Source organism: Rattus norvegicus, chromosome 17, assembly GCF_036323735.1.
Source record: "Rattus norvegicus strain BN/NHsdMcwi chromosome 17, GRCr8, whole genome shotgun sequence".
Taxonomy (NCBI): Eukaryota; Metazoa; Chordata; class Mammalia; order Rodentia; family Muridae; genus Rattus; species Rattus norvegicus.
This window is the reverse complement of record NC_086035.1, coordinates 71473282-71495198: the sequence shown is the minus strand read 5'-3', so window position 1 is coordinate 71495198 and position 21917 is coordinate 71473282. Positions and strand designations below refer to the sequence as shown.

At 45.2% G+C, this 21917-nt stretch overlaps 1 protein-coding gene across 1 annotated transcript; it reads left to right on the top strand.

Annotated features, from left to right (window-relative positions):
• Positions 1 to 1960: 1960 nt before the first annotated feature.
• Positions 1961 to 20668, top strand: Asb13 (ankyrin repeat and SOCS box-containing 13). The gene is made up of 6 exons (NM_001108420.1): positions 1961 to 2113; positions 9785 to 9972; positions 11157 to 11307; positions 12327 to 12461; positions 18738 to 18929; positions 19581 to 20668. Exons 1-6 carry the CDS (start codon positions 2071 to 2073, stop codon positions 19706 to 19708), a joined length of 837 nt encoding a protein of 278 aa, NP_001101890.1. The 5' UTR covers positions 1961 to 2070; the 3' UTR covers positions 19709 to 20668.
• Positions 20669 to 21917: the final 1249 nt, after the last annotated feature.

Below are 21917 nucleotides of genomic sequence, written 5' to 3'. Positions count from 1 at the left end.
CAACTTGCTGTGGATTGACAAAGCGTAAGCAATCAAGGTAATTTTCCCAACCAGCTTTCCTATTGGCAGGCAGCAATTTGCAATACCCCAGAAAGGATTAATTTTTTTATTTTTCAAAAGACTTATTTATTAATTATATATGAGTACACAGTAGCTGTCTTCAGACACACCAGCAGAGGGCATCAGATCTCATTATAGATGGTTGGGAGCCACCATGTGGTTGCTGGGATTTGATCTCAGGACCTCTGGAAGAGAGCCCAGTGGTCATGGTGTCTATTCTCAGCAGTAAAACCCTAACTAAGACAAGGAACTAATTTTAGAGAATGTACTTTTGAATAGGTAAACACTTTTAAAAGGGGGATTTCTGCAATAGATACTAAAGTCAAGCATCAGAATAAAGGGAAAACACTACAAGCAAGTAATAAGCAAATGATTGCTTAAGGAACACGTAGCAAACATTTATATAACACATGTACAACATACATGTATATATTCATATATGTTCTGTGTAGCCTATATTCAGATTTGCAGAATACATGTCAGGGAAGCAACGCTGAAGAAAATACAAACATCCAGACATTATCACACTGACGAGAAGGAAGAATTACACTGAAGATATGTGAAAATAGAGACCTATTATATCTGCTTAAAAACGTAGAAACCTTGCAAAGAAGCACGCAAAACAGCTGGGAGATAGCTTAGTGGGTAGCGGGCTTGCTGAACCGTCTGAGAGGACCTGAGCTAGATTCTCAGAACTCAAGTTAAGGCTGGGCAGTGTAACCTGTCATTCATAATCCCAGCACTCCTGCACCTAGATGGGAGGTGGAAGGGGAAGGCTCTCTGAAAGCTCACAGGCCTGCGGTTTGCAGGGGTAGACAGGTGATCCTACCTCAAACGAAGCCAAAGGTCCTCAAGGAGTAACAAGGACAGCATCCTCTGGCCTGCAAACACACATGCAGTCACGTGCACTCACATATACACCCTACAGAGAGAAAACAAAACAAATGCCGCCCCCACTCCCGGAAAACAAAACAAATCCCAAACAAAACCTTTACAAGAGCCAACATTTGATAGACAAATGGCCAAAAAGATATAGCTACTTTTACTAAAAGGTTTGCAATTGTATTCCAAGATTTCCCCAGGAGTTTGGGTTTCCAATATATAACATTCAAGGCTTCCTAAATACAGTACCTGTGGTCCAAGCTGAAGATAAAGTTTCGCGTCATCCAAACATCTTTACCTCAAAGGATGACTTTGCAGTTCTATTTCCAGTGATTCTGACGTTTTCGTGTTCAAGTCCCAAGTTATTTCCACTCTGAGCCTCCATACAGGTCAAGATGAGAGTATCTCCCAAGTATCTTACTTTTTGGTTGACTTGGAACCCACCGGGAAGACTGGTTTCTCCTTTCTGCTAGGTTGCTCGTAGAGCTCCAGGTCCTTTCTAAACCGGTTAGTGAGACACGGGATTAAAACCGTCCACCAGGAAACGTGGTTTTCTTCATTGAATAGCAACTGTTTGAAAGTTATGATTTATTTGGAAAAAAAAAACCCGGAAAAATCAGCCATTTTGGTCACCATCTTCAGTAAAAAGCTCTTCTTGAAAGTTAAGGCATGAAGGGACTGAATATTTTGCTCTGTTCTATCAGTGTAAACCACAGCCAAGCACATATTGCACATGGGCACGCGTTTGAGGAACTCAACACTTTGCACACGAACGTATCTTTTACAAATGACACCGGGATTTAAGCTTTTCTTCTAAACACAGAACTTGTTAATAGACATATTCGCACCCGTCCACACGGACGCACGTGTTGCACTCTTCTGTTTTGCATGTCACCCTTCGGGCGGTGACAGCTGAGTGGGGACGCTCAGACCGCACGCGGCAGATACAGAAACTACAACTCCCAGCGGTGGCCAAGGTAGCAGTCAGGCTCCGCCCAGCGGCCTGCGCTCGGGTCGGCTCAGGTCCGGGCTTTGGTCCCGGCTTTGGTCCCGGCTTAGGTCCGGGCTCAGGTCCCAGCGCTCAGAGTGACAAGGCCGGTAGGCAGGGGCGCCCAGCCAGCGAGCCGCATGGAGCCGCGCGCCGGGGACCGCTGCTTCCTGGGAGATGTGGGTACGTGCTTCGCGCCGCAACGCCAAGGGCACCACACCGGGGCTGGAGTCAGGACCGCGAGACCAGCTCTTGGGGACAGAGCAAACTCATGGGTGGCCTTTTCCCTGAGACGGGCATCGCGGATCGTTCCGAGTTGGTGGTCAGAGGCGTTGGGGTGGGATGTAGTGATTCCAGTAAGGTCCGGGTGATCCTGGTCATCTCAGCCCTGCGTTTAATGTCTGTCGCCTTGTTCCTGGCCGGTGCACTGTGTGTCCCTGGCCGGAGCTGGTCTTCCCTGTGATGCACCAGGTATGGAATTCAGAACCGCCAGTCTACCAGAGCACCGGCACACCTTGGGGAGCATGCGGGGTCGTTGCTGAATTCAGCGGCAGAGTCTGGGAAGTGTGCATTAGAACACACGGGTTGGCAGCCTCATCAGAACCCCATTGTGGTCACTGCACCACCTCCCGGGCGTTTGGTGCGGTGTATTGCTTGCCGGGGTTACAGCATCCTACCCACACACCCAGCTGCACCCAGAGAGTCTGCTCCAGAATGAGGTCACGGCCCAACACTGACATACCTGGTGCTAAAGAAGTGTTCTCTGTACCCTTGGGGCTGTCTTGATCTATAAAATGGATTCCAAGGCCAAGGGGCGTTCTTTGGAGAAGTAAAATTTTTTCTTGCTTACAAAACAATAATATGGAAAACAGAAAGGACAATGGCATTGCACTTCGGTAGCTTGAAAAGAGAAAGAAAAAAAAGAAATCCAAAATGCTCCTTTACACCAGTTAATAAAGTAGTGTGAAGAAAACCGAGTTAATTTAGCTGACTGGAAAATTGTAGTCATAACAAGGTAGGTAGATCTTTTAATTGACTTCTGCAAAACAAACACCTTCAGAACGATCAAAGACTCTCTAATAAGCACCTGTTTTTCTTGGCACCCTAGGCTGACACAAGACTTTGACCCTGAAAGCTTGATCAGTATTTGATTGCGTGAATATGCAATGAATGGCTAAAAACAGAAGCCTCTCAGCATACATTTTATTTTGTTCAGGTAGGGGTTACTCTGGCATTGGAGCCAGGCATGGGGACACTTACCTGTAATCCTAGCCATCGGAAAGTAGAGACAGCAGGGCTGTGAGTTTCAGGCCAACCTAGGCTTTATGCCACAATCTTGTCTCTAAATATTAAAAAAAAAAAAAACAAACAAAAAAAACAAGCAAAAACAAAACACCACCCCCCAGTATATTTTTTGCATAGCTTGTGGAGAAGAAAATCATATTCTTTTTTTTTTTTTGGTTCTTTTTTTTCGGAGCTGGGGACCGAACCCAGGGCCTTGCGCTTCCTAGGTAAGCGCTCTACCACTGAGCTAAATCCCCAGCCCCAGAAAATCATATTCTTGATTAGCGGGTACATGCATGTTAGGGTTCTTGGATATTTTTGACATTGGAATTTTAAAATTTTAATATGCATCTCCCAAAATGTGTCCTGCTGGTATTTGTATTTCTGGCCTAAATGAATAAGTGGAAGGTGTTGGCTCCAAGACAGTACCTCCTTTCCACTAAAAGTGGAACCCACCCGGGAGAACTTTTAACTGTGTAACATTCTGACTTGTGTCTCTGCTGTAGGGTAACCAAAATATTTATGCATACCACTTTTAGACTGCTTTCCTTTGCTTATGTAGATATATCCCTCTTTTCTCAATTTAATGAGGTCTTTGGAAAGGACAGAAAAGACTTTCTGTGTGTCATTAGGAACCTCCTGGCTTGACCCTTCTTATCCTCGCGACACGCTCAGTCTTAGCAAGGATTCAGGATGCTTTTCAAGGCTTACAGTGATTCTCTGAATGGTTAGAATGAAAACTTACCCTAAAATAGAAATTCAAAGAGAACTTGTTGACAAGCTCTAAAGAGAGTCTGAAAAGCTTTCAAAGGAAATAATACTAAGTAACAAACACCACATTCTTATCTTCCCCATAACTTAGCCCTGTGAAAAGTTCCCTCCTTCAAGAGAAAGCCGAGGTGGCTGATTGCAAATGAAACTCTTTTCTGAAGTTCAACAGGAAGGAAGAAGATAAGGCAGGCCTGGAGGTTCTCGCTGGTAATCTCAGCGGCTAGGTAGCCCAGATAGGATTGTGAATTTTACCGCTAGCTCAGGCTACTACCAAGAACCTCCCTCTCTCTCTCTCTCTCTCTCTCTCTCTCTCTCTCTCTCTCTCTCTCTCTCTCTCAAAAAAAAAAAAAAAAAGAAAGAAAGAAAGAAAGGAAGAAAGAAAGAAAGAAAGAAAGAAAGAAAAGACAGGATGAGAGCTTAGGGCTTTGTGGTGTGAAGCCCAGGCTCGCTGGCTCGCTGGTTGGGCTATAGGAACTAAACCCTCACTTAAACATTTTAGGGCAACTAAAGGCAGGGAAGGAGACTGGTAGTAAATTACTGAGTAAGTGAGGGCAGGAAGGGAAGGAGGTAGATCATGTGTTCCACGTAAGCTTTCAGCTGGGTCTGCAGTGGAGAGGCGTCACTCCTGCGCCCGCCCGGTTCCTGGTTCTTTTACTTAGTTGCCAATCTGTTTCGCTTTCTCTTACTCCCTTTTACTTTCTTTTCCGTACTTAGTCCTTTCAAATTGCTGCTCCCTGTTCCTCTTCCGAGGCTAACATTTCATTTTTTTTTTTTACCTCATTGTATATTTTTTAAAAAAAATATAGACTGAAATTATCCCCACCCCCACCCCCCGCCTGTTTACATCGAGTACCTTTTAAAGTTACATCATAGGCTAATTGCATCGTGTTTTGTTTTGTTTTGTCTAAGACTATTTTGGAGATTCATAATTAAAACACTTAAAAAGATATGCTAGAGAGATAAAAACCAACAAAAGGCAGCACAAATTTAAAGTAAGGATTTCTACAGATAAAGAGATCTGTTTTTCTCTTGGGAGTCAAAGTCTGTTAAAATTTAAATAGAGCACAATTAAAGCCAGATGATAATGACCACTAACACTTATTAGGTGTCTTCTTCAGGCCATTCTTGGGCACATAAATTATGTTTAGTGTCATAGGGTCCTGAAGAACAGGCACTGTCATCCTTATAGTGGAGAGGAGGGTAAACCTCCCAGTGTATAGAGGGAACCCCAGGAAGACAAAGAGGCTTGTCTGTACCAAGGCTTGCATCCCTTGACTGCCTTTGTAAGGAGGTTTGGAACGGTAAAGGGCTTGTCCATTTGGCTCTCCCTGCTTGTGTGTCAGTTCCACAGTATCTCTGAAGTCCTCAGCTCCAGAATTCATTACTAAGGGCACAGATCTTAGTTTTCCAAGGCGCTGGGGATAAGTCACCCAGCCCTCTGGACTTTTTCCCTGCGAGCTAAATAAAGCTATGTGTGTCTTGAGGCATCCCTTACAGCATTTGTTCCCATTCATAGACATTCTTAGTTCTTCCCTAGTGCTAGCCCAGCATGTGTGGCTGGCCCCTCCTGTGTCTATATTTATTCATCTTCATTTATTTGTTTGCTTGTTTTTTTAGATAGGGTTTGTCTGTGTAACAGCTCTGGTTGTCTTGGGAACCAGCTCTGCAGACTAGGCTGGCCTTGAACTCACAGAGATCCACTTGCCTCTGCCTCTCAAGTGTTGGGATTACAAGTGTGTGCTGGCAGCCCCCCCCCCCCATTTAAATGCTTTTATTTTTAGTTATACCATGGTGTGTGTGTGTGTGTGTGTGTGTGTGTGTGTGTGTGTGTGTGTGTGTGTAAATGCAATGCCTACCTCAGATCTCCTGGTATTGGAGTTATAAGACAATTGGGAACCAAACTCAGGTCCTCTGGAAGAGTACTATGTTCTCTTAACCACTGAGGCATCTCTTCAGATCCAAGTACACCTTGTTTTAATGCTATGCTGAGGATTGAACCCAGGCTCTGTGCATGCAGTCAAGCTCTCTACCAACTGAGCTTCATCTCTAACCTTCAGATCCCCTTCAGCAACTTACTTGGAAAAAGATTGCCGATTCATATCACATCGAAGAAGGCAGCCCTGAGGTTTGACCCTGATTCGTGGTCACAGTGATGGACCACTTTGCCCTGCTTACTGCTGAGAGGTGACTGGGCTGGAGAGAGGCAGCTTCAGTCACAGCCATGATCCCTGTCAAAGTTAAGATCAAGTCCAGCCTACTACTGGACATGTCTATAGTATATTGTGGAGGAGGGTCTCTGGAAAGTTGGCTTGCTCTGCACTGGGCAGGCTGGGGCAGGTCAGCCATAATCCTAGTTTTCTTGGAGAGTAGCTGTGCCGGGGCTAAACACCTACATCTTGAGCTCATGCAGCAGGTCTCTGCCCTCTGCAATTAAGTGCGTTGTGGAGAGATGGGCAGGAAGCGGGTAAAGACTTTGCCGCTTGTCCTGGTATGAATACTCGCACCATAGTTGTCTGGCCAGAGGAATCCCTGCCGTTTATCCAGAGGCTCTCTGTGGCTGTCTCTGGCTTGCCAATTAAGCATGAGCTCCATCTCAGACGACCAGGAACTGAGTAGATAAACCAGGTAGCAACTCAGTTTGCCAAGGATGGTGGGAGCCAGAGACACTGCTGCCTGTGGAGCGCTTCACAGAAATTTCCTACTAAGGTGAAGCAGGAATTCTAGACTGTGTTGAAGAAAAGACTTTGAAGAGGAGTCAGTATGAAGTTCATTAAGTTGAGTCTGTTGAGTGTCGGCGTCTGTGCCGCCAGTGTATGAATATTGGGCGTAGGTCTCGCCAGAGTATGAATATCGGGCGTAGGTCTTCAGGATTGAAATAAAACACATACACGGGTCACCAGTTTTCAGCGAGTGCCCCCAAGGCTTTACTGAGATCTCCTTATATACCCCAGGCAAAAGCTGAGGAAAACAAGGCAGGTGAAAATCCCCAACCAGGAAAACAGGAAAAGTCTGTGTGGTGAAAGTTCCGGCCCAATCAGGGGCATAAACAACTTCTTAAACAACAACAAGCAGGAAGGCTCAGTGGGGAGGAAGGGTGCCATGGAAAATCCCAGCCCCAAATCAGGGGCTAAGAGCAGCTCCCAAGGGTGTAAACAATTTCTTGTTATAGCAGGCTAAAAGACTCAGGGAGGAGGGAGGGAAACACCCAAGGTAGGGCCCAACAGTTGAGAACTATTAAGATGTGATAGAATATTCTTTGGGGCTTGTTGGTCATTTGGTCTGGGCTTGTTGGTGAATTCCAGGTTCAGTGAGAGACTCCATCTCCTAAGACCATAGGAAACACAATTAAGGAAGACACAGGGAGCCCACCTCTGGCCTGACATACATGTGCACATCTGTACATGTGAACCAGCAGTGCGCACACGAGAAATAGAAGTCAGTGGAAGACTGTAACCGAGGTCCCACATGGCCATCTTGGTATTTGGCTACGTGAGGAGGAGGGGAGAAGGGAGCAAGCTGGTAATGAGAGAGCAATTATATAGCGAAAATTGAAGATGGAGTCCCCGCCCCAGAGGGAGCTTGCTAAAGCAGTGCAGGGGCTCAGGTTTCCAATGCAGCACCACTCTCAAGGGCATAATGCGGAGATTCAGAAACGGGGCAATTTACCATAATTGCACTCTTGGTACTGGGTTGGACCAGCTTGACCTGAAGCCTGACCAGCCAGTTTCCTGACTGACTGTATTTTCTGTGCTTGCTTTACTCTTCAGGAATCTATTTAAGGCTCACTTCCACATGTTATCGTTCCCTTACTTTTCCCGTTATCCTTCCTGCTGATTGCTACCGATCTTTATGAAGAGAATGTCTTATTCTTCCCTGATTTATAACCACAGGAGACATCCAGTGGTTTGGAGAGTCAGACTAGATGACTAATGTCCTTCCCTCCTCTAAAGCCATCTTTTTTTCTGATGTCAGTGGGCATGCTCTTCTCTGGATTTTTGTTACTGAAGGGCTACTATTTCTTACTTAGACTTGGAATAACCTGGGAGATACACTTCTGGTTATTTCTGAGAGAACCTTTCCAGAAAGGTACAACTAAGGCGGGAAGACCCAAAGGAGTGTGGATGACTCCAATCCAAGAGCTGGGGTTCCAAATGGAATAAAAAAGAAAAAGGGCAGAAAGTTATCCGAACCCTAGTGTTCATCTCCCTCTGCTTCCTGACTGTGCACACAGTGTGTGAGCTGCCTCCCAATGCACACCTTTCCAAAGTGATCCGAACCCTAGTGTTCATCTTCCTCTGCCACATTTGGCTTATGCACTCATTTCTTAGTGAACGCTTGTATTGCTTCTATATTTGTTGTGTGAAGACTTATTTAGAGAATAAGAGATAACTCAAAGGCAGCTGTATGTCCACCCAGGAATGGGTGATAGCACTGGGAAACTGGAGCTCACTGTACAACTTGTAAGCAACTGCACACAGGAGATTGTCCTTTGTAGGCAGCTCAGTTGGTCTGAGCCTCTTCTAGGCTTGGCTTATTTGAGAGTGTCTCTCATCAGCCCTTACTATTTATGTATTTATGAAGAGTGAGAGACCTTATGAACTTGGTTAGTTTCAGGAACTTCCTGATGCTACTGAGTTGTTTGCTTCCTGTTTTTTTTTTTTCCCTTGGAGAGTGGAATGTTTCACCTCCCCTTAAAATATCCAGAACTTCCAGAGCTTCTCGGATTGAATGTTTATCTCAGAAACAACTGCTATACAACATATAGGTATGAAAAAAAATCTCATTGCAATTTCAGTTTGCATTTCTTTAATGATTAGTGATGTTGACAATCTTTTCATGTTTGTTGACCATTTGTATGTCTCCTTTGGATAAGTGTTTGTTAAAATCCTTTGCCCATTTTAAACTTGGATTGTTTGATTTTTATGTTATATTTCTTCTAAAGATAGATCATATAAAGGAAAAAAGTTGATTCTTTTTCAAATTGTATATTTTATACAATTATAATTCATTTCAGCAATTCCATCCCTTCATCCATTCTTCATCCATCATCTATCATCCATTCATCCATTCAACCAATCATTCATTCATCCAGCATCCAGGTGAACACAAGCAACTTTGTTCAGCTCTGAACCATGTGTACGTCCTAGGTGCTGGAAACACAGTACTGAATAAGCAAAGCTTGACCTGCGACCTTTGTGATGCTTCCAATGCAGTTGCCCGGGTACTTGGGAGATTTTGCTTTTCAGTTCTTATCACTGGGAATGTTCTTTCGTTGCCTCCATTGTGATGTTTTGAGTTGTTGCCTGCGACTAGGAGCTGTTTGTTATCGCATCTTACACATCTTCATGTATGGAGTGGGAGTACTGATTCCATGTAGATAAGCTATTAAATGGTTACAGGGCAGGAACTGCACATGACACGTTAGCTCCACCTCAGGGACCGTTCTGGTTCTAGTGGACTCTCTTCCTCTCCTTCCCTTCCCCCTCCTCTCCTCCTTTCTTCCCCAGTGTGGAACTGCTGAAGCTATAGAGCATATGGCTATAAGGGGTCAGGGGTGAGAGATGGGCTCCCAGTATGAGCCAGATTCATAGCGCAGACACCCTTATATGCCCTGGCAAGAACCTTGAGCTCCACCCTCTAGCTAGTGGGGATTGCTTATGGATTTTAATAGGAGCACTGGGACCAATTACATGGTCACCTATGGTGTTTTGGCTGCCAATGGGCCCTGGAGCCTCGTGTGGATTCCTTTGTTTTGATGGAAGCGAGAGGGTCTTAGTAAGGGTTCTGTTTTCTCTTTAGGTTTCTGGGTGGAGCGCACCCCCGTGCATGAGGCCGCTCAGCGGGGCGAGAGTCTACAGCTTCAGCAGCTGATCAACAGTGGAGCATGTGTTAACCAAGTCACTGTGGACTCCATCACGCCCCTTCATGCAGCGAGTCTGCAGGGCCAGGCCCAGTGTGTGCAGCTGCTGCTGGCTGCTGGCGCCCAGGTGGGTGACCATTTGGCATTGACAGCCACCCAGTGGCAGCTATGGGGCTTGGTGGGACAGACTCAGGAGAACCCTAGAGAAAAGACTGTAAGGTGTGCAAGGATGTGGATAGACAGGCTGCTTAGTGTGCTGAAAGCCGTGGGAGGAGGCGAGATGGTTGCTGTGGACCAGAGCAGGTTCATGGATGGGGCACTTTTAGCAAAGTGGTTTAGCATAGCTGCACTCTGAGATGACCAGGTAGACTCTTCTGTGAGTACCTGGGCCCCAGGTTTAACAGCTGCTGTGTAGGGTTTTTTTGTTTTGTTTTGTTTTGTTTTTTAAAGGAGGTTGACCAGTTGTCCTTTTTATTAAAAGATGAGTAAGTACTAAAAGGTGACCTGTTGCTTTAACAAGTGTGGAAGGAAGGAATCACTGTGTAGGTTTAACACAACGATACACAGGGTGAAGCGCAGGCATAACCACTGGGGTGAGGCAGAGAAAAAAGGTAACAAAACAAACTTCTGACCTGGCTGCCCTCCCTGGTGTGCATATTCACGGAACAGTTAGTTTTCATTCTGCAGGCTGTCTGCTTAGTAGAGCTGGCAGGATCTGTACTGGCCCTTGTGCCTGTGGGGAGTACAGGACTCTGGTCTCGGACGGCGCTCACCATGTGAGTGCAGAATGAACACAGCATACATCTACCCTTTCCTGAAGCTTGGGATGGACTACATTTCAGTTTTCAGTGTGTACCCACATAGAAGCCTAACTAGGATACATTCTAAGTGCATTTTCCCAGTCTAGGGCGTTGGCTCCTTCCATGAGGCATGTTAAGCAGTCTGGAACATTTCTTTTTAGTCAAAGCTCAACTTAAAATCCATCTTGAAACTTGCTTCTCCAGCCCCAGGCTCTCTCTTTTTGCCCTCTGTTTATTATTTGCTTGGGGCGGTAGGGAGGCTGAGGCTGAGTTTTCTCCTGCTCTGGGCGGGAAGATACGCTCCAACGAGAGATTTTTATATTTAGGAGGCTCCTACATTCCTACCCCAATTCATGCATCTTTCTCTTTGAACTCCCTCCCATGGCTTGGTGTGGATGAGCAAACTGGTAATTTTAAGACATTATCTTTGCAAAGATGGACCTGGCTAAAGATTACACAGTTCACTGCACTCATTTGCCTAACCCTTTGACATTGGCTTCTGTTGTTTGAGGTGGATGCACGCAACATTGACGGCAGCACCCCACTTTGTGATGCCTGCGCCTCAGGCAACGTTGAGTGTGTGAAGCTCTTGCTGTCCTATGGGGCGAAAGTCAACCCTCCTTTGTACACGGCATCCCCGCTACATGAGGCCTGCATGAGTGGTAAGTCCATGTGTTAGGGACCAAAATTATCCAAGTACAAAGCAAGTATCTTCATACTTATCTATAAGTATCTAAGAATAAAGCACTTAGAGCCCAAAGGAGGAGGTTGGCCTGTTTGGATTGATATGGGGAGTCACCAGTAGGATCTCTCGGTTCTTGTCTTTTTAAAGAAAAGAATTCAGTTAACAGATACAAATAGTTTAAGCATAAGTTCATTTATCAAAGTCAAGAGAAAACAAAAGATTCCCACAGAGAGATTCGAACGGGCCACCCCAAAGTATGGGCAGCCCAGAGAGTTCTGAGTTGTAGATCTTAAAGAAGTTTTTATGAATATTTAGGAGTTAGGTGGCATATTCTCCCCCTAAACTATGGTGGACCAGACTTTTCATTTTAGGAAATTTCTCCTTATCATCGCCCGAGGGGGAAAAAGCCCTACAAAAGAAGAGATAGGGATCAAAAACCTCAATGCTAGTAATAGTATGATGACACCAGCTCCTTTGGGGATGTGGACCCTCCACTAGAAGAGAAGAGGGCCCAAGCATGGATCGGAACTTGCCCTGAAGACAGAAGGAGGAGCAGGAAAAAAGGCAGGAGAGGTGCTGGGGGTAACTTGCTTAGTGAGAATGCCAGAGATGGGTCCTTCGTCCAGGAGACTGGCTGGCTTGCCAGCAGCCACGTGTGTTTTCTGCAGCCTGGATGCTTCCCAGATATGGTGCAGGGGGACTTGGAGATGAGGGTCAGGATGCTCTTGGCTCCCTGTGTCCAACTGGTTTCCTGTTATCTTTTGTTCTCAGCAGGAAAGTGGACGACGTGAGTCTTTTCTTTCACCACTAACTGTGCTAAGAATTCCTAAGGGGAGAAGGGAGATGCCGTTGGATTCTCCAAGGGCCATGCAGTATTACCATGAGATATAGGCTCCCCTTGGTTTCCTGTAGGGCCAACTGCTAAGTTTGTCCTAGGCTACCATTTCCAGTGTGTGTATTCATGAACATCTCCATCTTCCCCCTACTTATTTCAAGGGAATTCTGATTGCGTGAGGCTTCTCATTGATGTTGGGGCCAACCTGGAAGCCCACGATTGCCATTTCGGGACGCCTCTACATGTTGCCTGTGCACGGGAGCATTTGGACTGTGTCAAAGTGTTGCTCAATGCAGGTATGCTGCTGTTAGCCCAAGCGAACTATTTACCTGAGCGGATAACTCAACCTGCACCATGCTAGCAGATGGCTGGGTAGCAGAAGCAGATAGACTGGCTCTGCTACTCCACAGAGGGATCTTGGCCTCTATAAAACTGGAGAAATAAAACCTATTTTCCCACGTGTGGGGAATAATATCTTTTATAATACCTGGTATATAGTCACTGCTCAATAAATGCATCTGATTACCTATTCTCTCTCCTCTTTCTCTCTCTCTCTCTCTCTCTCTCTCTCTCTCTGTGTGTGTGTGTGTGTGTGTGTGTGTGTGTGTGTGTGTGTGTGTGTGTGTGTGTTTGGGTGCCTGCAGAGGCCAGAAGAGGGTATTAGGTTCCTGGAGCTGGAGTTATAGGCAGTTGTGAGCACAGCATTTCTCAGTCTAGCAACACCTCACACTTTAAGGCTCTTTCATAGCTTTTTCAGAAGAGCAAAGTTTCCTTTCCAAGTGTCACCGTTGTACCTCCCCTGATGCTCCATTGGCTTAAACTAGGTCTTATTGTGATAGTCCAGCTTTGTCAAATTTAGAAGGAAAGGGATTGTACCAGTCAGAGCCCACCCTGGAGCTACGGGTGGGTCTGTCTTCTCACTCGACTCCAGCTTTCAATAGTTTTAAATGGAGATTTCCATATATCTAGGAAATTGAGGATGAGTAGAATTTGGGGAGGGAGTGTGTGTCTCCTTCCTCCATGGAGGCAACTAAGTATTGAGAAAAGATGCAGTCTGGGGCAGAATATACCAGAAAGGAGAAAAGAGGGTCCTGAGTCTTGATTCAAACCAGAGTTGAAGACAGGAGTCAGGAAGAGGTAGACCAGATGTCACTTTAGTTTCTGATGGGTTCCCTTAACAAGATTGTGTTTTCTATTTTCTTCTTTAAGTACTTTTCATGGGGAAATATTTCCATCCTATATAGAAGCAGAAAGAAGTAGCATAGTCTTGGGCTGGAGAGGTGGCTCAGCGGTTAAGAGCTCTGACCGCTCTTCCAGAGGTCCTGAGTTCAATTCCCAGCAACCACATGGTGGCTCACAACCATCTGTAATGGGATCTGATGCCCTCTTCTGGTGTGTCTGGAGACAGTGACAGTGTACTCACATGCATAAATAAATAAATCTTTAAAAAAAAAAAAGAAGTAGCATGGTCTTATGGACTTACATAAGCTTTACAAAATCAGTGAAAATCTAGATGGCTGAGTCTGAGCCGTAAGCCTGTTGAGAACCTAAGGAAGCCACATTTTGCATCTTCCGGAAAAGATGCGGCCTGTGCTTGTGCAGTGACGTCAAGGGTCCTGGCTCTGCTGGTGATCTGAGTCCATATATGACGTGATCATATCGTACTACAAAGAGGTGGCTGCTCCTTTTCTTTTTGTAGGTAGAGAGACTGAGTTAAGGAATTAGACTGTGTTTGCAGAGGAAGAGGGCTGGTGAGGATCAAAGTCCACTTGTTAAGGTTAAGTAATTTTTCACCTTATAGTAAATATTTAACTCTTTTGGAAGCGTCCAGAGGTGGGTAGATGAGGACTATTTACCCTTCCATCTTCTTGGCAGAGCCCGTGTTACTGGGCACTAAGTCATTTATGCTGATGGCCTAGGATTGTGGCCGTTTTCAGCTGTGTGCTAGGGTGTGTTAAGTCAGCCCTCACCTCTCTGGCTTCTGTTTTACTCCGAATCACATTAATTTTGAAGTGAAGGTTTTGGTAATGAGCCCGCTTTGACTCCTTTCTCTGAAGCTTGGAATTGACAGTTCTTAATGGCCAGAAGAAGTTGTTTGTCTTACCATCTCCCTGCCTGGCCAAGACACGAACTGACCATTAAGCCACAAAGTCCCTCCTTCCTGACATTCTCCCTTCCCCTCTCCTTCTGCTACTGTTCCAGCTTTCTAATAAAAAGTCTGTTGGTGTTGGCTGTCTCTCACTATCCCCCTTTTATTCAGCACTAGTTGGGCCTACACATATTGCTGTGTGCTGTGCACACGCATTATGGGAAATTGTTCACACTGTTACTGTTCACTTTGCGAAGGCCACTTTGGAAGAATCACTCGATATCCATAGACTTATTGGAGGAGCCGTGGTAGCCAACAGCAAGGAAGGAGGGGTGGCTTTAGATCTTTCCTACTTCCTCCTTCTCTCCGACCTTAAGGGAGCCTTTTGTTTCCTTGTGTCTTTCTCCATTGTTAAAATCAAGAGGATCACATCCTTTCCTGGATGGCTCTTGCCAGAATATTGCAAGAGTCAATAAGAAAAAACCACTTGGACTCTAAGTTCTGTGAGGTCTACAATTTGATTTTTATCACAAATCATGTCTCTAGCATTAACGTTTTGTTTTGGCATGATGATTACAGCAGCCTACTTATCCCTATAAGCAGGTATTGAAAGGAAACCATCTGAGGCAAGAGAATGGTGGGAGTGTTGGTCAGGTTTTTCATTCCTGTCTTCTCATGGCACTCTAGCTCCTGTGTGTGACTCAGGCCTTCTTTTAGGGGGAAACGGTCAGTCCTGGTGACTTGAGGTCTCTGGATTCTGCCCTGGGGGAACAGAAAGTGTTCTCAGGATCACATTGTGGCTGTTGGGATAAGCGCAGCTCTTAGTTCCTTTAGAGGATTGAGCAGATCTTAAAGCAGAAAGCAGGGTTTCCCAACTAGGAGCAGTGAACCCAGCACCTATAGTGCCCACTGAACACTGGTGCATTGTTGCCATAGCTCTGATTTTATGACCATGGTTTGAAACTGTAATTTGGGTGACTTATGGATGCAGAGATATTTGCTTGGTTTCCTTAAAATACTTTCCCTATTGTTAGCTATTAATTCTTCACTGGAGGAGACTTTGAAGACATTAATATCTTCTTCCAAGCAATTTCTGAGGCCTTAGAAAATCATTATATAGAACTGGTGATTGGTGTGTATCAGGAAGGGTATTTCACGTAGACCATTTTTTTTAATCAAAATTTTAAACATTGACCTTAAATCTTTTTTTTTCAGTTACTACTGTACTTTATTGTGTTCAACCAAATCACCATGTTACAAAAATAGCAAGCTGCCATAATAAAAAATAAGGCTCCTCTATCCAGCACCAGATAGCATCATTTTACTTTCAAGCCTAGAAATTGCATACTTGTATATAAACCAACCGAAGATGAGGATTGAGAGTTCATCTTGGTGGATTTTTCCTTTGATGAATATGAAGTGTCCTTCCTTATCTTTTTTGATGACTTTTAATTGAAAATTGATTTTATTTGATATTAGAATGGCTACTCCAGCTTGCTTCTTCTGACCATTTGCTTGGAAAGTTGTTTTCCAGCCTTTCACTCTGAGGTAGTGTCTGTCTTTGTCTCTGAGGTGTGTTTCCTGTAGGCAGCAGAATGCAGGGTCCTCATTGCGTATCCAGTTTGTTAATCTATGTCTTTTTATTGGGGAGTTGAGGCCATTGATGTTGAGAGATATTAAGGAATAGTGATTATTGCTTCCTGTTATATTCATATTTGGATGTGAGGTTATGTTTGTGTGCTTTTCTTCTCTTTGTTTTGTTGCCAAGATGATTAGTTTCTTGCTTCTTCTAGGGTATAGCTTGCCTCCTTATGTTGGGCTTTACCATTTATTATCCTTTGTAGTGCTGGATTTGTAGAAAGATATTGTGTAAATTTGGTTTTGTCATGGAATATCTTGGTTTCTCCATCTATGTTAATTGAGAGTTTTGCAGGATACAGTAACTTGGGCTAGCATTTGTGTTCTCTTAGGGTCTGTATGACATCTGTCCAGGATCTTCTGGCCTTCATAGTTTCTGGCGAAAAGTCTGGTGTGATTCTGATAGGTCTGCCTTTATATGTTACTTGACCTTTTTCCCTTACTGCTTTTAATATTCTTTCTTTATTTTGTGCGTTTGGTGTTTTGACAATTATGTGACGGGAGGTGTTTCTTTTCTGGTCCAATCTATTTGGAGTTCTGTAGGCTTCTTGTATGCCTGTGGGTATCTCTTTTTTTAGGTTAGGGAAGTTTTCTTCTATGATTTTGTTGAAGATATTTACTGGTCCTTTGAGCTGGGAGTCTTCACTCTCTTCTATACCTATTATCCTTAGGTTTGATCTTCTCATTGAGTCCTGGATTTCCTGTATGTTTTGGACCAGTAGCTTTTTCTGCTTTACATTATCTTTGACAGTTGAGTCAATGATTTCTATGGAATCTTCTGCTCCCGAGATTCTCTCTTCCATCTCTTGTATTCTGTTGGTGAAGCTTGTATCTACAGCTCCTTGTCTTTTCTTTTGATTTTCTATGTCCAGGGTTGTTTCCATGTGTTCTTTCTTGATTGCTTCTATTTCCATTTTTAATTCCTTCAACTGTTTGATTGTGTTTTCCTGGAATTCTTTCAGGGATTTTTTCGATTCCTCTCTGTAGGCTTCTACTTGTTCTCTAAGGGAGTTCTTTATGTCTTTCTTGAAGTTCTCCAGTATCATGATCAAATATGATTTTGAAACTAGATCTTGCTTTTCTGGTGTGTTTGGATATTCCGTGTTTGCTTTGGTGGGAGAATTGGGCTCCGATGATGCCATGTAGTCTTGGTTTCTGTTGCTTGGGTTCCTGCGCTTGCCTCTCGCCATCAGATTATCTCTAGTGTTACTTTGTTCTGCTATTTCTGACCGTGGCTAGACTGTCCTATAATCCTGTGTGTCAGGAGTGCTGTAGCCCTGTTTTCCTGTTTTCTTTCAGCCAGTTATGGGGACAGAGTGTTCTGCTTTCGGGCTTGTAGTTTTTCCTCTCTACAGGTCTTCAGCTGTTCCTGTGGGCCTGTGTCTTGAGTTCACCAGGCAGGTTTCTTGCAGGGGAAAAGTTGGTCCTACCTGTGGTTCCAAGGCTCAAGTTTGCTCGTGGGGTGCTGCCTAAGTCCTCTCCGCGGCGGCAGCAACCGGGAAGATCTGCGCCGCTCTTTCCCGGAGCCTCCGTGCACCAGGGTTCCAGATGACGTTTGGTGTTTTCCTCTGGCGTCTGGATGTGCACAGAGTGCAGTCTCTTCTGGTTTCCCAGGCTTGTCTGCCTCTCTGAAGGTTTAGCTCTCCCTCCCACGGGATTTGGGTGCAGAGAACTGTTTATCTGGTCTGTTTCCTTCAGGTTCCGGCGGTGTCTCAGGCGCAGGGGTCCTGCCGCTCCCGGGCCCTCCCCTACGGGAACCCAGAGGCCTTATACAGTTGCCTCTTGGGCCAGGGATGTGGGCAGGGGTGGGCAATGTTGGTGGTCTCCTCCGCTCTGCAGCCTCAGGAGTGCCCACCTGATCAGGCGGTGAGGTCTCTCTCCCACGGGGTTTGGGAGCAGAGAGCTGCTGCAGGCCGGGCAAATCTTTTAATGTCTTGTTATTGAACGCATATGGTTCAGGTGTGCATACCAAAGCACACACATGGGAGTTGGAGGTAAGACAGCTTTGTGAAGTTTGTTCTTTCCTTCCCTCTCTTTGTGGGTTCTAGGGAGCCAGCTCAGACTACTGGGCTTGGGCCAGGCCATCTCACCAGCCTCAAAACCCCTTTTATTTTTTAAAATGTATTTTATGATGCTGAATTTATCCATATTGCCTTAAACATGCCCACTCTGATTTGATCTCAGAAGCTAAGCTAAGTCAGACTGGGTTAGAACTGGAATGGGAGATCTAGGAATACTGGCGCCATAGGCTTAGAATGCTGTGTCTAGCTGCTAATTCCTTGAATCCTTCTGTATGCCTCTAGAAAGATGAGGGGAGTGGAGCTGACTTCACAGCTAACACTTCAAGCACATTTCTATTTTCCCCTTTTCTCTCCCAGTGTATGAGAGAATGTATTTTAGGAATATTCATTCTTTCACCCAACTAGTTAATTGTTGAGCCCATCATGCCTGTGGCAGGGCAGTTGTGTCACCAGTGTCTGTGTCTACAGGATGAGCCTCTGGAAGTCTAGGGACCTGTGAGAATAGTCTACAGGGTACCTTGGGGTATATATCATATTTTTTTTCTTATGAAAGTGAGGGATGTATCACATATGGTGTGTGTGTGTGTGTGTGTGTGTGTGTGTGTGTATGTTGTATATTATGTCTCATATCCCTCATGTTGATAAGGAAAAAAAATAAGTATTAATCTTGAATTTTGAGAAGGTACGGTGGAGTCTGTCTTGATTTTGTTTTCTGGGTGAGGATTGCTTTTGTGCCCTGACAAAGGGTGATCTATAGGTTGGTCTTCCTTTTGGTTCCACGTGCTCCCCCTTGGTGACAGACATTCTCTGGTGTGGTTCTCCAGGGGCCAACGTGAATGCAGCCAAACTTCACGAGACGGCGCTCCATCATGCGGCCAAGGTAAAGAATGTGGACCTCATCGTGATGCTCATAGAGTTTGGTGGCAACATCTATGCCCGGGACAACAGGGGCAAGAAGCCCTCGGACTACACGTGGAGCAGCAGCGCCCCAGCCAAGTGCTTTGAGTACTATGAAAGTGAGCCAAGTTCTGTTGTGCAAATACTCCCATACCCCATGCTGCCAGGACCCACTATCATTCATCTTGAACCCCAGGTTGTTAGCCTTGAATTTATGCTGACCACTTTGAGTTGAGTTCCTGTCCTTGGTCACTAGGATGTACTAAGCTGTACCTGTCTCTGGCGACTGTGCTGAAGCATCAGCTCTTATTATGTTCCTGAAGCCTATGGGTCCACTGAGGAAAGGATCCTAGAGATCATGAGCTAGCTGCTAACGTCCCTGGATTAAACCCTTCACCCATGCCTAACTTGGCTGGATGTGTGACCAATGGGTCTCTTAGTCATAAATTAGTTCTTTGCTAAGTCTATTTGCTAGAGACTAAGTGTCAAAAACAAACCAGTGACCCTTCCCCTCCCACAAGACAAAAGACCCAACCCCACGAGATGAATCCCTGTGGCTATCACTGGAACCTTATTGCCTGGCTTCTTGCTGCTGGTACCTGGTTATGTGACCTTTCAGAGATGACATAGGATCCATCCAAAATTCTTGGGCTCTTCCAGTTCTGCCTTCCCAGGTTGCAGGTTATGCTTCTTATAGAAACAATGCTCATGTGGTTTTCTTTCTCTCTCTCTCTCTCTTTCTTTCTTTCTTTGATTTTTTTTCCCCCCAGAGACACCTCTCACCCTCTCACAGCTCTGCAGGGTGACCTTGAGGAAGGCCACTGGTGTTCGAGGGCTAGAGAAAGTCGCCAAGTTGAACATCCCTCCCCGGCTCATCGACTACCTTTCCTACAACTGAGCTGCAGGCAGGAGGATGGAAAGGCTGGTGACTGGCCCTGTTGTCACCTTGCTATGCCTAGCCCTGGGGTTTAAAGACTTCTGCCTGTTTCTCTGAAACACCATCATTGCTGTAGATAGGTTGATGCTCCTTCGTTGATGGTTGATAGGTTGATGCTTTTCGGTTGTCCTTTTCGATGTCTCCTTCTAAACCCCAGAGGAGGTCTCTGAAGCACCAGGAGGCCAGTGCGTGACATCACAGCTGTGGATGTAACCCTTGTTATTCCTCTGGAACTAATGCTGTCAGTCTGAGATGGGCTCAGTTCTCCATGTTTCTCTCTTCGCCGACCACCCTCAACTAGAGAGACAGTTCAAGGTGGACAGGGAATCCTGGGGACTCAGAACGCTCATGTTGATTGTCCTCTATCTGGGTGCCATGACACAGAAGCATGAGGTTCCAAGCACTTGACCCTGTGGACTGGAATACCACTTTGCTGGCATCTTGCCACTTGGATCGTTTTTCTGGGGCAGCAGCTGACACTTTGCGAGGTCTAACCTGCACCCAGGCATATCACTCAGGGGCTTTACAGTTCAGAGTGGGGAAGGGCTCAGACTTTGTACCCCCACAGCAAGCAATGTGTTTTGGGATGACTGTTGTTGCGGCAAATTCCTAAAAATATTTTTGAGCCTTTTATATCCCGTGCTTGTGCCGGCACCCAGAGCACCCAGAGTGCCCACACAGCACTGCGGGGTACTTTTATCTCAGCGGCTCTATGCTGCTCCCAAGTACTCTCAGGCCCAGGCGGCCCGCAAGCCATTCCAGCGTGGCACCTTGCCATGCTGCTCCCTAGTGTGAGTTCCGGCACTGGAGGGCCATATGGAACTAGCTATAATTTATCTCTGGTTAGTGTCTCTCCCAGCGGCTCTCTGCTAGCCGAGAACTCTCTGGTTCCAGATACCTGGTAAAATCAGGGCTCTAGAAGTCCAGCATGGGGCTGGCCTATAGTGGCTCCCTGCCATGGACTCTGTCCACACTCCCAGCAACAGCCCCCTGGTAGTTAAAGTATAAACTCCCAACTACCCAGGAAAATCAAGACTCCACAAACTGTAACCCAACCATTAGATTTATATGTTAAATTCTCAGTCCACAGTTCATCCACACAATAAACCCACAACCAATTGAAAAAATATAAACCACCCACCTACATAAGAAAAATTGACCTATAGAAATCTATCCCTTAAGAAATAGTCATAACAACCTGTATCTAGGTAGAGATGCACAGTGAGGATGGATTATGTCTGCCTCCATGTTGCCTCTCTCCTCCTTTCTGCCTCTCCCACTCCTTCTAAAACTTTGTTCCTGCCTCCTTTTCTTCTCATCCAATGACAGGCCTCGTTTTATCTTGTGTCTGCCTTCACCTGCATAATGACATTAACCTACAGACTGTCTTCAGTATTAGGACTCAAATCTGTTAGAAAGTTTATGATGGAACCTGGAGAGAGAGCTTGGGACTAGAGCTTAGTTCCAGAACCTACATAAGGCAGCTCACAATGGCCTGTTACTTCAGCTCCAGGGGATCCGACACCCTCTCCTGGCCTCCTCAACAGACACACACACACACACACACACACACACACACACACACACACACTCACACACTCACACACTCACACACACTCACACACACACACTCACACACTCACACACACTCACACACACACACTCACACACTCACACATATATGTACACACACATATATGTACACACACATATATGTACACACACAGAAACACACACACAGATAAAATCTTTAAAAAAGTTTATATTGGAGAACTTTTAGTATACACACACACACACACACACACACAGACAGAAACACACAGACACACACATACAGGTAAAATAAAATCTTTAAAAAAGTTTATGTTGGAGAACCTTTAGTACACACACACACACACACACACACACACAGACAGACAGACAGAAACACACAGACACATACATACAGGTAAAATAAAATCTTTAAAAAAGTTTATGTTGGAGAACCTTTAGTATACACACACACACACACACACACACACTCACACACTCACACACTCACACACACATATATGTACACACACACACAGAAACACACACACAGATAAAATCTTTAAAAAAGTTTATGTTGGAGAACTTTTAGTATACACACACACACATACACACAGACAGAAACACACAGACACACACA

Coding starts and splice junctions, on each gene's coding strand:
- Asb13 (NM_001108420.1), top strand. CDS start 2,071: ATGGAGCCGCGCGCCGGGGACCGCTGCTTCCTGGGAGATGTGG. Junction 12,462..18,737: donor CAAAGTGTTGCTCAATGCAG/GTATGCTGCTGT, acceptor GTGGTTCTCCAG/GGGCCAACGTGAATGCAGCC. Junction 18,930..19,580: donor GTGCTTTGAGTACTATGAAA/GTGAGCCAAGTT, acceptor TTTTCCCCCCAG/AGACACCTCTCACCCTCTCA.